The following is a 15301-nucleotide window of genomic DNA, read 5'->3' as shown; positions in this document are numbered from 1 at the left end:
ATTCATACTGAAGTGAAGTACACAGAAAGTATGTGTTATAAATGAAACAGAACACGTTACTTGTCTGGCTCCTCCACATAATAATAATAATAATAAATAAATAAATAAATAAATATATATATATATATATTTATATACCGCCTTTCTTGGTCATCAGATTTCTCCTCAGACTTTATTCAATGCAGTTTACATGGGCAGGCTGTTCTAAATCCCCATAGGGATTTTTACAATCGAAGAAAGGTTCTATCTTTCAAGAACCACAACATTTTAGGTGGATCTTTTTGATCTGGTATCACATTCTGGCCTCCGGGTTCCTCCCACGCAAGCTAACAAGCAGCTCCATCTCTCACATGAAGGGCAGCCAAGACGCTTCTTTACTCACACCAAAGAGCAGGTGGAATAACTCAGCTCAGCTTGTCAGCTGCTTCAAGGTCTCACCATTCACAGTGCCGGTGGCCTCAAACTGGCGACCTGCGGATGTTCAGGCAAACGGAGGCTCTACCCTCTAGACCAGACCTCCTGCCTCCTCCTGTTTAGTCAGTCATGACTACACTTAGGATACAGCCCATGGCTCATCTCTAACTGAAGCCAGATCTATCCCCAGCTCTCTCTCTGGATACAAGATGACCTGATGAAAAATTGGGTTCATGCATATTCAGGATCTTCCTGCACATATATGGGTCAGACTAGACACAATATTAAAGGCATGTTTACTTCCCAGTCTCATTTCATTTTTTTTATTTTAACCTCACAAGCCTTTAACCTCACAAGCGTTTTTCATCAGATGAAAGTTACTTTAGTTGCACTGCATTCAATAACAGAGTTCCTGACAGTTAGCATTAAATCATCATTTGATTCAAAAAAATACAGTTTTAAGAGCAAGATTTTTTTCCTAGTTCAGACTAGAGCTGGTAAGCTATCTACATTTCTACATAATAGCTTTTTACTCTACTCTTAGAGTACTTCTACTCTTAAAAAAACCATCGTCAGAGCTATTCCTGGTTCCTAACTTTTACTTCAGTGTATTCTACAGCTCTCCTAAATACTATCAAGACCACAAACACACAGATTAAAACAGCATTTGCAACACTCCGGATGTGTATCATGTTCTGATCAGAAACACGTATTCATCTCATGGGTCAAATTCTAGGCAAAACAAAATCCATTTTGCTGGTTCTGACAGAAGCCAGTCACACACAGCACTAAATGACATCACAATTCCATCTCCTCCCCACACCCCAGAGCAGTTTTACCATTTAGTGCTCTAAAAAAAGGCATAAATCAAATAAGAAATATATACTGTGTTTAAAAAAAAAAAAGACACAAAAGTTATGTAGATTCATGCCTTAACTTTTGGGAAAGGAGCTTACTAGTGGTAGAATTTGCTAATAAGTATTGTTTACAGAATACAGACAGTAAAAATCTAGGCTTATTCCATAGGAGAGAAATTGGAACTGCTGCCACTTTGGAAGTACATTTGTACACCAATCAAGTGTAAATATATGAAAGATTTTAGACACTCATCTTCAAAAGCTGGCATCTTCATAGGTATCAACTTTTTTTAAAAACACACACTGAAAATACAGCAACCCTACAACTGAGATTGTAGATTGAAACTGCTTGGACACTGCCATCTTGTGGGCACAGGTGAACATAACATTTGCTGTACTGTAATGGAGAACAGGGGGCTGGGGCTGTTCCCCTGGGGGCTGGGGATAAGAATAGGCCCTCAGTTTGGCTGTACTTGTTGTAAGAGGCGACTAAACAGCCATCGGGTAGATGGGATTCGTCAGCCTGGGAAGGCAGCTCATCTGAGAGAAGGAAAACTCTAATCCCAAACCTCCACTGCCTTGTGGCTACATCCAGTTGTGGAAAAGGCTTCAGGAGACAACCTCGAGGCAAAATCAGGAGCCGGAGTCCCTGGGGTAGTTCATGACTGAACACAGTCACGTTCTGGCAACTCCTGCGACGCCGCTGGAACCAACCGTATTGGCCTCTGCCTTTCCATTGGACCATTTCAGCGACGTGGAGAGGGGGGATTTGCTGCATGGGTAACAGCCTATCCTCCATACCTACTTTACCCAGGCTTCGCGCACTGGAGAGGACACTCTGTTCCAGAACCACCATTCAGAGCGTGACACCATAGTCTTCCGAGACTGAAGGATGCCAACTCAATGGAGAACGGTATCTTATACAGCCCTGAACAGCTCTCCCTGATGAATGACCTTTAAGCAGTTCTAGTTAGGCAGAATATTTTTTACAATCTACTACAGAAAGCATTCACACTTTTTTCACAGCATACCCTCAACAGTATCCACAGTGAAGACAGAGACTGGTAAACATTATATAAAATGTACATGGAATTCTATTCTGCATATATTCTTCCAGCCTTTGTTAGAATAGGGGCACCAGACAGCCTAACACTCTCCTCTCACACTCCCCATGGAATCACCAGATATGCAACACTGTGGTCACCCTATTTTGGACCTTTGCAACCACCCCAAAGGCTTCCATAATACTTCCTAAGACGGCAACCATCCTAAAAAGCCAACCAAGTCATCCTGATACAGTAGCTGTTATCCTAGGATGCTGTCCTTTCGTTCTTCTGTCTTCTTCAACTACTCAGTAAACAAAAAAAGTGATTTTCAACCAGTTCATTGGACCAGGAAGCCCACTAATTTCTAAGAGCAGTATATTCAAGAGCTCAAATGACCCCAAAATAGCCAACCCATAGGTACAGTAGGGTGAATGTCTGGAGGTGACATAAAGCAGATACAAGCGCACATTCTTCCCAACTCAAATGATGCCCAGGTGTGTCACTGGAAGCAGCTGCTACTGCATGAAAGACTTGCTTGTTTGTTGCATTGCGTGTGTGAGCATAGAGACCAGAACCCTAGAACATCATGAGTAATTAGGATAGGGACTGTACCCACTTCACCATATCAGAGATGAGTTCCATCTTGTTTTCAGCTCAGATGTTAACCTCTGAGCCGACCTTTGCTGCTGTTTTCCTACTCGAGCAGTGCCCAACTTTTTCCTCTTGCATTTTTCCTTCACTGTTTGGGTTTTCCACCCTTTTTAATAAACATGCTTTTTACCATTTTCCCTGCCTAATCCAATTGGAGACTTGCTGGATCTTAGTCTTTCTATAAACGGGGGGAGGCTTCCCCAAGGTGACCCCCTTTTGTCTGGGCTTCCTAGACCTGGTGGTGGCTCCAAACTCTTTTTCTTCACTCTTACTGGATAAACAGGAGATAAACATTAAGGAAGAAAAATGTCATCACTATCCACTATATACTGTGTCCACTTTGTTCTCCAGCTTTCCTTACAGACTTCAACGTCTCCTGCCACCTTGCAGAAGTAAGGAAACATCACATTGAATATATATTTGACATACTGTTTCAAATTACAACCGATGCCATCCACTTCCAGTAAATAAAACACTGCGCTTTGATATACAAGACTTGAATTAGGATCACAAAAACAATGCACATGGCTCTGTTCCCAACCTGAAGAGTTTCTAGGCGTTCAGAAATAGGCAAGTCTTCCACTTCCACAATAAACTCCTCCACTACAGAGTAAAACCGCTTCTGTACTTCATTTCTTTGAAGAATCAAGCTTTGTACTTCATCCTAAAAGTACAGAAAGAAAAGCAAGATCAGGAGCATACATCTGAAGTCATTTCACACACAGGCCAATGGGCTTTTTTTTTTTTTTAGGTCAACACCTACATATCCTACAACACCAACATATTTGTGCTTGAGCAGGAAAAAACATGGATACATACACATGCACTCTATGGGTATGTACGGAAGTACTTAATTTAAGAAGTGCATTCACTGATTTTTTAGAGATTGAGCATATTTATCCTGGAGCGAGCTCAGGGAAACTAGTTCTGTGCTTTCACAGAAGCCAACTATGCACAGCACCAATGAAGGGGGAGAGTTGGTCCAGTAATCCCATCATCTTCTAGCTGAACACTTTTTCCAATGCTTTAAAAACAAAGTGAATATGCATGTGTGCGCGCATGCAAGCACACTCTCTCTTGCTGAAGGAGAATCAGCATGGTTTCTGTAAGGGTAAATCTTGTCTCATGAACCTTTTAGAATTCTTTGAAAAGGTCAACAGGCATGTGGATGTGGGAGAACTCGTGGACATTATATATCTGGACTTTCAGAAGCCATTCGACACTGTCCCTCACCAAAGGCTACTGAAAAAAACTCCATAGTCAGGGAATTAGAGGGCAGGTCCTCTCATGGATTGAGATCTGGTTGAAGACCAGGAAACAGAGAGTGGGTGTCAATGGGCAATTTTCACAATGGAGAGAGGTGGAATGTGGAGTGTCCCAAGGATCTGTCCTGGGACCTGTACTTTCAACCTATTCATAAATGACCTGGAGGCAGGGCTAAGCAGCAAGGTGGTCAAGTTTGCAGATGACACCAAACTTTTCCAAGTGGTGAAGACCAGATGCAATTGCGAGGAGCTCCAGAAGGATCTCTCCAAACTGGCAGAACGGGCAGCAAAATGGCAGATGCATTTCAATGTAAGTAAGTGTAAAGTCATGCACATTGGGGCAAAAAAATCAAAACTTTACATATAGGCTAATCGGCTCTGAGCTGTCTGAGACAGTTCAGGAGAAAGATCTTGGAGTGGTGGTGGACAGCTCGATGAAAGCGTCGGCCCAATGTGCGGTGGCAGTGAAGGGGACTAATTCCATGCTTGGGATCATTAGAAAAGGCATCAAGAATAAGACAACTAATATTGTAATGCCGTCGTACAAATCAATGGTAAGGCCATACCTGGAGTATTGTGTCCAGTTCTGGTCGCCACATCTCAAAAAGGATATAGTCAGGGCTTTTTTTGTAATGGAACGCACCGGAACAGCGTTCCGGCACCTTTTTTCTCCCCTCCTCCTGGCCCCCACCTTTTTTCCCCCTCCCTGCGGCACTGCTGGCTAGGGAGGGATTCGAACCGGCACCTTCCCCCCCTCCTGGCCCCCACCTTTTTCCCCCTCCTCCTAGCCCCCACCTTTTTTTCCCTCCCTGTGCTGGCCAGCACTGCTGGGTAGGGAGGGATTTGAACCTTCAACCCTCCTCCTGGCCCCCACCTTTTCCCCCCTCCTCCTGGCCCCCACCACCTTTTTTCCCTCCCTGCACCATCCAGCACTGCTGGCTAAGGAGGGATTCAAACCTCCAACCTTGTGCTCCACTGCCCAGCACTCTCTCCATTGGGCTATAGGAAAGCCTAGAGTTACAGTGTTTAGAACTAATATATAAGATCCTGAGCCCAGCTGGTGGCCATCAGCGCCTCAAGTATTAGTTCCAAACACTTTGAGCCTAAGACTTCCAATGGCTCAATTACTAAAGTGCTGGTCTGTGGAGCCAGAGGTTGGGGGTTCAAATCCCCGTAAGGAATAATTTTTTTTCTTCAGGTGGGGAGGTAAATAAATAAAAGATTACACTTGTTAATCTTAAACTTGTTCTTGTAAGTGGGTTCCTGCACATTTTCTTCTTTTTTTTTTTACAAAAAAAGCACTGCCCCTGCCTCACCGCACTCACAGCTCTCGCCTGAGCCCAGCCCACCTTTCCTCTCCCCGCGCTTTGTTTCCTGAGCAGCTACCAAGCCGGTGAGGGCATGGGGACGTGTGCTGATGAGGAGGAGGAGGAGGACGACGAGGGACAGCCAGCCAGTCAGGTACTGGCTTGGCAGAGGAGGGGGGGAAGGAAGCCCCTGCACCTGAGACAGCCTAGGCATGTCTACTGAGAAGTAAGTCCCCTTGTGTTCAGTGGGGCTTACTCCCAGGAAAATGTGGATGGGATTGCAGCCCAACCCCATGCAGGTCTACTCAGAAGCAAGTAATTCATTCATTTTTATAGTTATTAATATAAGGCTTGGCTGATCTAAATTAATTAAGCAAAAATTATTACTAATAATTTAGTAGCTTTGTAATGTCATCAACAGGAGATTTAGGTTTTTAACTATAAATGGGGAAGCTTAAGTGTCCTTGCTGCATTATAATAACACTTAGGAAATATGTATTCCTCTGTGCAGTAGGTCAGATCATTGTTGTCTATTAATTTTTGGTTTTTTTAGACTATATTTAATAATCACTATTATTATAATGGGGAATGGGGACATAGTACACAGGGGAAAGGGGGGAACCACAAAAGATGGGTTAATGAATTGATTAAGTTATGAAGTTATGAATCAAAAATCATGTGGTCACACACCCTCTATTGGTTCAAGATGAGTTGTAAAATAAATTATATAATACCAGAATATAATCTATCTATTTTACAATTCATCTTTTGTGTTTATTCTTCTGCTCCCCCCCCGTGTGCTTATATTGCGCATTCATTGTTATCTGATCACATATTTCTCTTTTTTTTTTGCACTAATCATGTTTCAATGTCTTGAGCCAATAGAGGGTATGTGACCACATGATTTTTGATCCATAACTTGTTTATTAATCAATTAATTAACCCATCTTTTGTGCCCCCTCTCCCCTGTGTGCTAATTGATTTGGGTTCAAACAAATCTGCAGAGTGATGTAATGTAATCATTTTTTATATTTTGCCTTCATCAATTGTTTTAACCAATATTTATTAAATGTTTTAAAAGTTTTAATTAATTTTTTTGGTTGTTACATATTTGCAAATACATGCAACAAGCCGTGATATAATCCTTGGTGTGCGCTCCCAAGGTGGTCCGTCTCTTTTTGTTCTTCTCTTGAAGAACTCCCCTCACTTTCTAGTCCTTAAGTAGTTGGGGAATGGAGATTTAAAGAGAGAGAAATGAGATGAATAAATAAATAAATAAAAGATTTATTTTATTTTAAATAAAAAAATATTTTATATATTTATATATACGTATTATATATATATATATATATATATATATATATATATATATATATATATATATATATATATATATAAAATAAAAAATAAATAAAGGGTTGACAAGTCGTGAGTTCCTGCACCTTTTTTTTTTTTTTTTTTACAAAAAAAGCACTGGATATAGTGGAGATGGAAAAGGTGCAAAAGAGAGCAGCTAAAATGAATACTGGGCTGGGGCACCTTCCCTATGAGGAAAGGCTACAAAGTTTGGGCCTCTTCAGTGTAGAAAAGAGGTGCCTGAGGGGGAACATGATTGAGACATACAAAATCATGCAGGGGATGGACAGAGTGGATAGCAAGATGGTCTTTTCCCTTTCACATAACAGCAGAACTAGGGGACATCCACGAAATTTGAGTGTTAGAAGAGTTAGGACAGACAGAAGAAAATATTTCTTTACCCAGCGTGCAATTACTTTGTGGAACTCCTTGCCACAGGATGTAGCAATGGCATCTGACCTGGATGCCTTTAAGAGGGATTGGACAAATTTCTGGAGGAAAAGTTCATTATGGGTTACAAGTCATAGCAGGTATGTGTAAGCTCTTGGTTTTAGAGGCAAGCTGCCTCTGACTGCCAGATGCAGTGGAGGGCACCAGGACGCAGGTTGTGTCTGTTGTCTTGTATGCTCCCTGGGGCATTTGGTGGGCCACTGTGAGATACAGGAAACTGGACTACATGGGCCCTTGGCCTGATCCAGCAGGGCTCTTCTTATGTTCTCTGTCCCCCCGTCCCCCCCCGAGGGGGGAGAAAAAAAACAGACCACTGAACCAGTTTTTGATTCATTGGCTAATATGCCGGTCAATCATGTTGCAGAGGCAACAAGAAAACCACACACACACACACACACACACACACACACACACACACACACACACACACACACACAAGAGCCAATTTGTATTGTGTGTTTGAACACATCCTAAATGCATGTTCCAAGAGATCAGTTTACTGCAGCTATATCATTTGCAGGCCTTCAATTCAATCTAGCTCAGGTACACAGTTCGTGATCTCACTCCCATTATTCCCTAATGCAAACAAAGCACTCCTCTGGGAATTCTTACAGCTTTATCAAAGTCATAACTTAGCACAGCCTGCCTCCAAGCGGGCCACTCAGAGGCCAGGGTTTCCCACCTGTTGAGGTCCACTCCTAAGGCCTTCAGATCCCTCTTGCAGATGTCCTTGTATCGCAGCCGTGGTCTACCTGTAGGGCGCTTTCCTTGCACAAGTTCTCCATAGAGGAGATCCTTTGGGATCCGGCCATCATCCATTCTCACAACATGACCAAGCCAGTGCAGGCGTCTCTGTTTCAGCAGTGCATACATGCTAGGGATTCCAGCTCGTTCCAGGACTGTTGTTTGGAACTTTGTCCTGCCAGGTGATGCCGAGGATGCGTCGGAGGCAGCGCATGTGGAATGCGTTCAGTCTCCTCTCCTGCTGGCCTTTCCCAGTTTGAAGAAACACTTGGCCAACAGACCGAGGCAAAGAGGCAAAGAAGGAAGGCCCACAGCCAGGGAGACAGACCAAGGACACACTACACTTGCTCCCAGTGTGGAAGGGATTGTCACTCCCGAATCGGTCTTTTCAGCCACACTAGACGCTGTGCCAAAACCACCATCCAGAGCGCAATACCATAGTCTTTCAAGACTGAAGGTTGCCAACAACAACTTAAGGCAGGGGTCTCCAAGCCCCTGGGCCACATCTAGCCCTCTTAAGGATTTTATCCAGCCTGCAAGGTTCCACAGCATCTCAGAGCTAAAAATAGCTCAAAAGACGCACTTCCAGGTTTCCCCAACATGGGTATACACCATATTCAGCCACTAGAGGTGCTGAATGGAATGCAATACAATGGTAAGAAATTCTATTACACTGCATTACATTCAGCACCTCCAATAGCTGAATGAGATATATATCGATGCTGGAAGACTTGGAATATAAATATTAATTAACGTCTATGTTAAACTTATACGGAAGAGAAACTGAGACCAACAAAAATTTGTGATTTGCATTGTAGGTTGCTTGATCCTTTTTCAAAGCCAATTCCCGCCTCTTCCTGTGCAAGACAATTTTGCCCTCTGTCCCCTCTTCCTTCCACCTTCACCCACTTACTGTATTTAATCAAATTCTCAGCACATCGGTTCTCCCTGTATGTATCATTTATTTGTTTTCTGGCCTTCGGCACCATGTCAGATGTAAGATATGACCAATGTGGCAAAACGTTTGGAGACCCCTGATTTAAGGCAAAGTTGCAGACTGCCTTTCTTTTAACTAGAGAAGCTGGAAATAATGAAACAGCCCAAAACTGCTGTGAATGGGGGGTATGCTTCCTTCAGTGCTCCCAATGTCAATCACGCCCTCCCATAAGTTACCTGTTTTTTCAATGAAAGATAATTTTCTCCCTTAAACTACAAATAGTAAAATCTTATCCCAGTACGCAGCTGGGATAAGAACTGCAGCAGGGGTTAATGGTTAAAGCCCCCCAAAACCACCCCCATTATATCAGATCATTTTATGCTAGTTTGAAAAAGGGTCAAATTTCTGCATCTTTCATAACATGTTGCTTTGCCCGTAGATATTTCAAGCCTGAGCTGCCTTGAGTAGCACAGAAAAGACAAAATTCAGAGCCTTATTTAAAAGTTGATGAACATTTCAAACTTAGCCAGTCTTCATCCCTTCTTCCAAACTTAAATTTAGGACCCTCTCCAATCCAACACCAGCTATAAGTCCTGCAACTTCCCAAACCAGATTCAGAACTTAGTGGGATGTCAAAGACAAAAATTGTGAGTCTATACTCTAAAGAAAGGAAAATATTCACAACCACCATTCCCCAGAAGATGCTCTAGCAGCAAACCTTTGCACAAGTGCCAATATCACAACCTCTTTTGTGCCAGACTGAGCAGAGAGGGAAAATGCAATCCATTTTTCTAAGCAGAAGTTCTTGCAAAGCCTTTTCTTCAAACCACATAGCACAGCACACATAGATTGACAACACATGACTAAATACACCACATTTTAAGTCATATTCAAGACATACTATTTTTATAACTCTAAACAAAAAAGTTCATTAGAGGGATGCCATAAGGTGTGTCTCAATATTAAAAAAAATCTACGAATTACTCTACATACCACAGATGTGCATGAACGTATTTCCTCTTGAGCAGAGTAATATTCTGCCCAAGTTTTCTCTAGCTCTTCCAAAGACAGGGGGGCAGCAAGACATCCATTAGTAATCACTTTCACAGCTTCCGAAAGATCTTCTCCAAAGCAAACACTCATGCTGGTACGCCTGGGTAAAAACACATTCAAGGTGAGTAGAGAATCTCCTAGTCTTAAGAAAAGATAAACTGCTCTCTTCCCATTTACGACAAAACAGAAGATAATCAACCTGTACTATTTGTAATAAGGATAAAAGGAAAATAATGAAAACTGCTTACGGTATATACTACCCACTTGCTATACTGCAAGTCTGAATTTACACCCTTGTACGGGACACATACACACACATTGCAGCTTGTTATTGAGTAGATTACTGTTACTGGGTATAAAACTAAGCAACAAATTTGGCTTTTTATTAATAGACAAATTCCATTACAGTAGTTGAAGGTATAGAGTTTTTGAAGTTAAAAAAGACAGGATGCCCTCAGTAATGAGCAGGTCAAGGCAGGAAGGGGTAGGCATGCATGTAAGAGGTAGTCTCCCAAAGCAACAGGGCTTTAAAGTCCCTGCCCAAGCCAAGGACGATGGCTGGATGAAGGCGCGGCAAAGCCTGAGACTACAGAGGCAAATCAGTCCCCATGTCTAGGGAAGCAGAGACACCTAGCCGATGGAGGGCAATGCAGGTGCAACCACAACCCCCTCCCCATGAATGTTCTGAGGCTACTCTTTGGGTGAAGCAAATCCCCCAACCCTCAGACCGACAGTACCCGTAAATGGCACAGCAAATAGGCCACCAGCCCCTCTACCTCCCACCATGCACTCCCCCACCCCCCATTCACTGAATGTCCACTTCTGAGTAAATGTGAGCAGGATTGCAAGGTACCAAGGTGAAGTAGTTATGAATTCACACATTCTTTAAAAGAGGAAAAAACTTTTATGATGCTTCTCCTAGCAATCAAGTTTAATGGGTTTTTTCATCTCTCGTGTGTGACTTACAACAGAAAGCTTGTATTGGAAAAAGGTGTTGCAACAATAGCATCACTAAGAAATGTACATGCTGTACCTAGCTTCTTTCAGCTTCTCAAACTTGGCAGCTAAGCCTTCCAATGTTGTTCCTATGTATTTAGGCAGAATTCTTTCAAAGTACTCCAGTGTTCTCTTAGAAGTTTGCTTCTCTCTCTGCATTGCATAAGAACAAAGGCATTACACCATTTCTACTAAATACCAACACAGAACTAAAAATACGAAGAGAAAAAATATCTTCAGTACAACAATATGCAACTATGGAAGACAAAAAGGCAGCAGATTTGACATGACGTACATAATAAAATATGTTAATATACATTACAATTGAATTCCCTTCTTTCAAAAGCAGGTCAGGATTACATTCACATGATTAACAGGCAACCAAGTCTCTTATCAGAGAACTATCCAGAAGCACTAGCTTTAGGGACTAACTCCATTTTTAAAATCTTAGTAAGTAGTTATTTCCAGATACTGCTTGAGAGCACAGCGTTTTTGCACACACTGAATTTTTGCTCTATTCATTTGTTTGGAAAGAGGGGGAAAAGACCTACAATCTGGAAAACAGGGGGAAGGGAATACTACTAGACTACATTTATATAGCATTGTCTAGATGTGTAAGATCCTGCCTTTGGAATGTTTTTTGCTGCCTTCAATAAGCTGAAATGGATTTGTTTTATTTTTATGAAATTATAAGACAGCTTGAGTTGCCAAGGGCAGCTCAAAGGCAACAGAAATGCAGGGTTAAATTTATTTTATTTTAAACTATGTCAGCCAGGTAGGTACGTGGTTTGGGAATTGGACTAAGACCTGGAAGATCCAGGTTCAAATCCCTGATCAGCCATGATGCTTCCTGGGTGACCCTGGACCAGTCAATCTCTCAGCCTCCCCTAACAGGGTTGTTGTGAGGACAAAAAGGAAGGATCCATATGCACTGTCCTGAGCTCTTTGGAGGAAGGGCAATATCAAAATGTGGAAAATGAATTATATCTTCATGTCCTCTATCCAACATTAAACCCTCGTAAGTATTATTCTCACCATACCACAGCTGGGAAGCTAAGAGAAAACAGTTTGCCTAAAGTCAGCTGTTTGGGTCATGGCACAGACAAGATCTGAACCAGAGAAGACCTGAGATTATGTTCAGCCTCTTAGCTGTTATGGTGCACAACAGCAGAGTGCAGAGGGGGAGAGGCAATACACAATGTAAGGCCATCTTGTTTGAAGTGATCAGATGGAGTTTATGCTCTTCTTTAAGAACTTTTCCAGTTATCCAGGAGCCTTCAGAAGTCTGCTGCCTCAGGTAGCAGACTTTATTGCTTACAGTAGATTCAGCACTCTCTTGTCCACTGAACAGCATCAATACCCTTTTGTCTACCAGGGATAGCATAGAGCCCATTGCTTATCAATGCAACTCTTCCAGTAAACAAAGAAAAAAAAAATCAGGCAACCAATCTCTCAAAGACCCAGAAATAACAACTTTAAGGATGAGCTGTGGGACAAAAGTAGTGCCGAGTATCTGCCCCAGACAACATCATCTGCTCTGCTTAGCTCCTCAATTTAGTGTGGGGTGGATGTGTCTGAGGAGGGCTTGCTCTTCACCCTGCTACCAGAGTTGGAGAGCAAAAATAAAAGGGAAATGGCCTTCCAGAATAGGTTGCAGGCAGTTTATTCTAGAATGAAAGATCTATATAAGAAGTCAAACCACTCTGTGAATGAAAATAACTTTCTTCAAATAAGTTTGTCAGCCATTTTGAAGATTTACATGATAGAATGGTGGAGTATCAATTGTAAAGCTATCAGTCAAATAATTCTGAAACACAGATTAAGTCTGTTGCCCATACCTCCACATCACAGGTAAGTTTGTTAACCTTCAATTCCAGTTCCTCACACCGACTCAGAAGATTTTGATTTTCTCCTCTGAATGTCTCGATCTCCTCTTTTAGCTTTCTGTTCTCCAGTATCATTTTCTGATCCTGTTTGATTTTCTCCAGGCTAATGTTTGAGACCCTTCTAAAGTCGCTTGTCAACACTTTCTCCCTACTGAATAAGATCACCAAAATTCATCATTTGTTTTCAAAACGCATGCTGTTGAGAAATTTTCTATCTAGGGCCCCCGTTACAGATCACATTTCTGTAACATCAGGCATTTAGTTAAATGACTGTCCTGTACTGAACAGAACCAGGGCCAGTATATACATCACTAAAACCAAGCAACAAAGTTGTCGTTGGATTGTACTACTCTGGGCAACAGGTAGAGCAATTCCAAACTTGAATACTTTCTCCTCACCACCACCAATACAAAACATATTTGAAAGTAATGCACTAGCATATTAAGATAGTCTCAGCTTAGCTTTCCCTTCCATCATGCCTTTTTTCTGTGTGCCATTTCAAGGAAAGCGTAGGTTTTATTTTACAGCCTTCCTATCCCCCATGAAGAGACCATCAAAGCAGCTTACAAACAAAACTCTTGAAAAATACAACAAATGTTTAACCCATTTCTGCTGAGCTCACAGGTGTAGACATTTGATCCCTGTTACATATATGCAATGTTGGGCAGAAATGGCTTAAAAGGCAAACCCAGAATGGAGTAGCCATACACCAATGGGGGGGGGGAGAGAAAAAAGGAAACCAGTGATCCAAATAACAGAAACTAAAGAACATTGTCCCATAAACTGGCAGCGAAGGGGTGAGCCAAACCTCAAGGAAGAAGAAATTCTATAACATTGGTACTCAAATTGAGTAATTCCTACACCCCCCACCCAATTCCAAACAGCTGTGCCTTGGCAGACATCAGAGTTGTAGTGTGTGATTAGGTTGGCATAACATACCCATCAATTTACTGGTCAAGTATTTTCAACTGACTCAATTTGAGTCAAATATTCTCCAACATTCCATAAAGGCAAGAATGTTACTTTGCTAGAGGCAACTTGCCTTGTTTCATTACAGCATAGTTTGTTAGCAAGGGTAGGAATGAGGAATGCTTGATCCCTTAATCCTGCAATGGGGTAAACCCAGTAGCAAGGAAACACCTCATACTTGCCACCTGCTATAAATGTATATGTATCCAGAACAGAAACACAAGCAGTCATCCTTGACAATGGTTACTACATAACACCAACAGCACCAGGCCTGGCATCCCTCATAAGCCTCATTATTTAGAGTAGTCACCGCTCTTATTCATTCATCAGAATATTTTCTACTCAATTCCTGTTGTCTCTTACGTGAGAAACGGCACATGGTTTGCAGCATTACTGTCACTCTTCACATTCAGAAGCACCTGGTCATCAGGGCCCTCTCTAACTCTGTTGATTGCTGAAGGACTGATTCTGCTTGACCACAAGGCATTTGTAGCTTTTGAAGTTCTAAATTGATGCAAAGAAGGATCCGGTTGCATGCCACAATTATTTGTCTTTATTGGAGATTTGCATCTTTCTGCAAAGCCTTTCTTAACAATTTCCTCCCCAATATCCAGTAGGCTGCATTCTGCCTGGACAACAACTGTGCCATCCTGACACGTGCCTTTGCATCTCGCCTTTATTTCTTTTTCATAAATCAGGCTATTTAGGAATTTCATCCCCTACAAAGCAAGTTGAGAAGACATCACAAAATAGTTCATAACAAAAGTCTTACACTCATGGCTGTATATATCCTACGGAGGTTGGAACTGTGCCATACCATTACATCTGCCAGAAAGGTTGGCTTAGTCATCAGGCTGCCCGAGACAGTCCCTTCAGGTAATGGAGGCCCATGCCTCTGTCTTTGGGTTTTCCACATTTGACAATACCAGCCCATCATACCTGTCCAAAACACATTACTAATCCAAAGAACACCACAATAGTTCTAAATGAAGACTTTCACAATAAAAAAAGAGAACAGTTAATAGCAGCAGATTCTCTATTAGTCTAAGATGTTCAAGGTAAATAGGAGTTTTTAACCACACAAAACCCCCTACAAACTGCTGACTAACGCAAAATTAATCATTGCCACTTCCCCCATAGTTTCAAACATGAGCAATTCATTGTTTTGCACCAATGCTCTATGCCAGTGTTTCTCAACCAGTGGAACTTGTGGTGTCCAGTGGTAGTCATGGAACCCCAGACCCCCACTCCCTGGCAGCAAGTTCAGCAATGAAACGCAACAAGCAACAGTAGAGACTCAGCTTGGCAGACAAAGCTCCAGCATGTTCTTTTCAGTCTCTTACCAGTGTTTGTCGCATTGTATCCGACCT

The 15301-nt window shown here is 42.1% G+C and overlaps 1 protein-coding gene across 1 annotated transcript in view; it reads right to left on the bottom strand.

Moving 5' to 3' along the window:
• Positions 1-15301, bottom strand: part of STK31 (serine/threonine kinase 31) — a 50765-nt gene that overhangs the window by 26679 nt on the left and 8785 nt on the right. Inside the window, exons 6-10 of the mRNA XM_066629142.1 lie at positions 14295-14650; positions 12915-13113; positions 11114-11229; positions 10021-10180; positions 3510-3632 (exon numbers count right to left, since the gene is read on the bottom strand). Coding sequence (XP_066485239.1) covers positions 3510-3632; positions 10021-10180; positions 11114-11229; positions 12915-13113; positions 14295-14650 — 954 coding nt within the window. The remainder of the gene's footprint in view (positions 1-3509; positions 3633-10020; positions 10181-11113; positions 11230-12914; positions 13114-14294; positions 14651-15301) is intronic.

Source organism: Tiliqua scincoides, chromosome 5, assembly GCF_035046505.1.
Source record: "Tiliqua scincoides isolate rTilSci1 chromosome 5, rTilSci1.hap2, whole genome shotgun sequence".
NCBI lineage: Eukaryota > Metazoa > Chordata > Lepidosauria > Squamata > Scincidae > Tiliqua > Tiliqua scincoides.
This window is presented reverse-complemented; position numbering and strand designations above follow the sequence as displayed.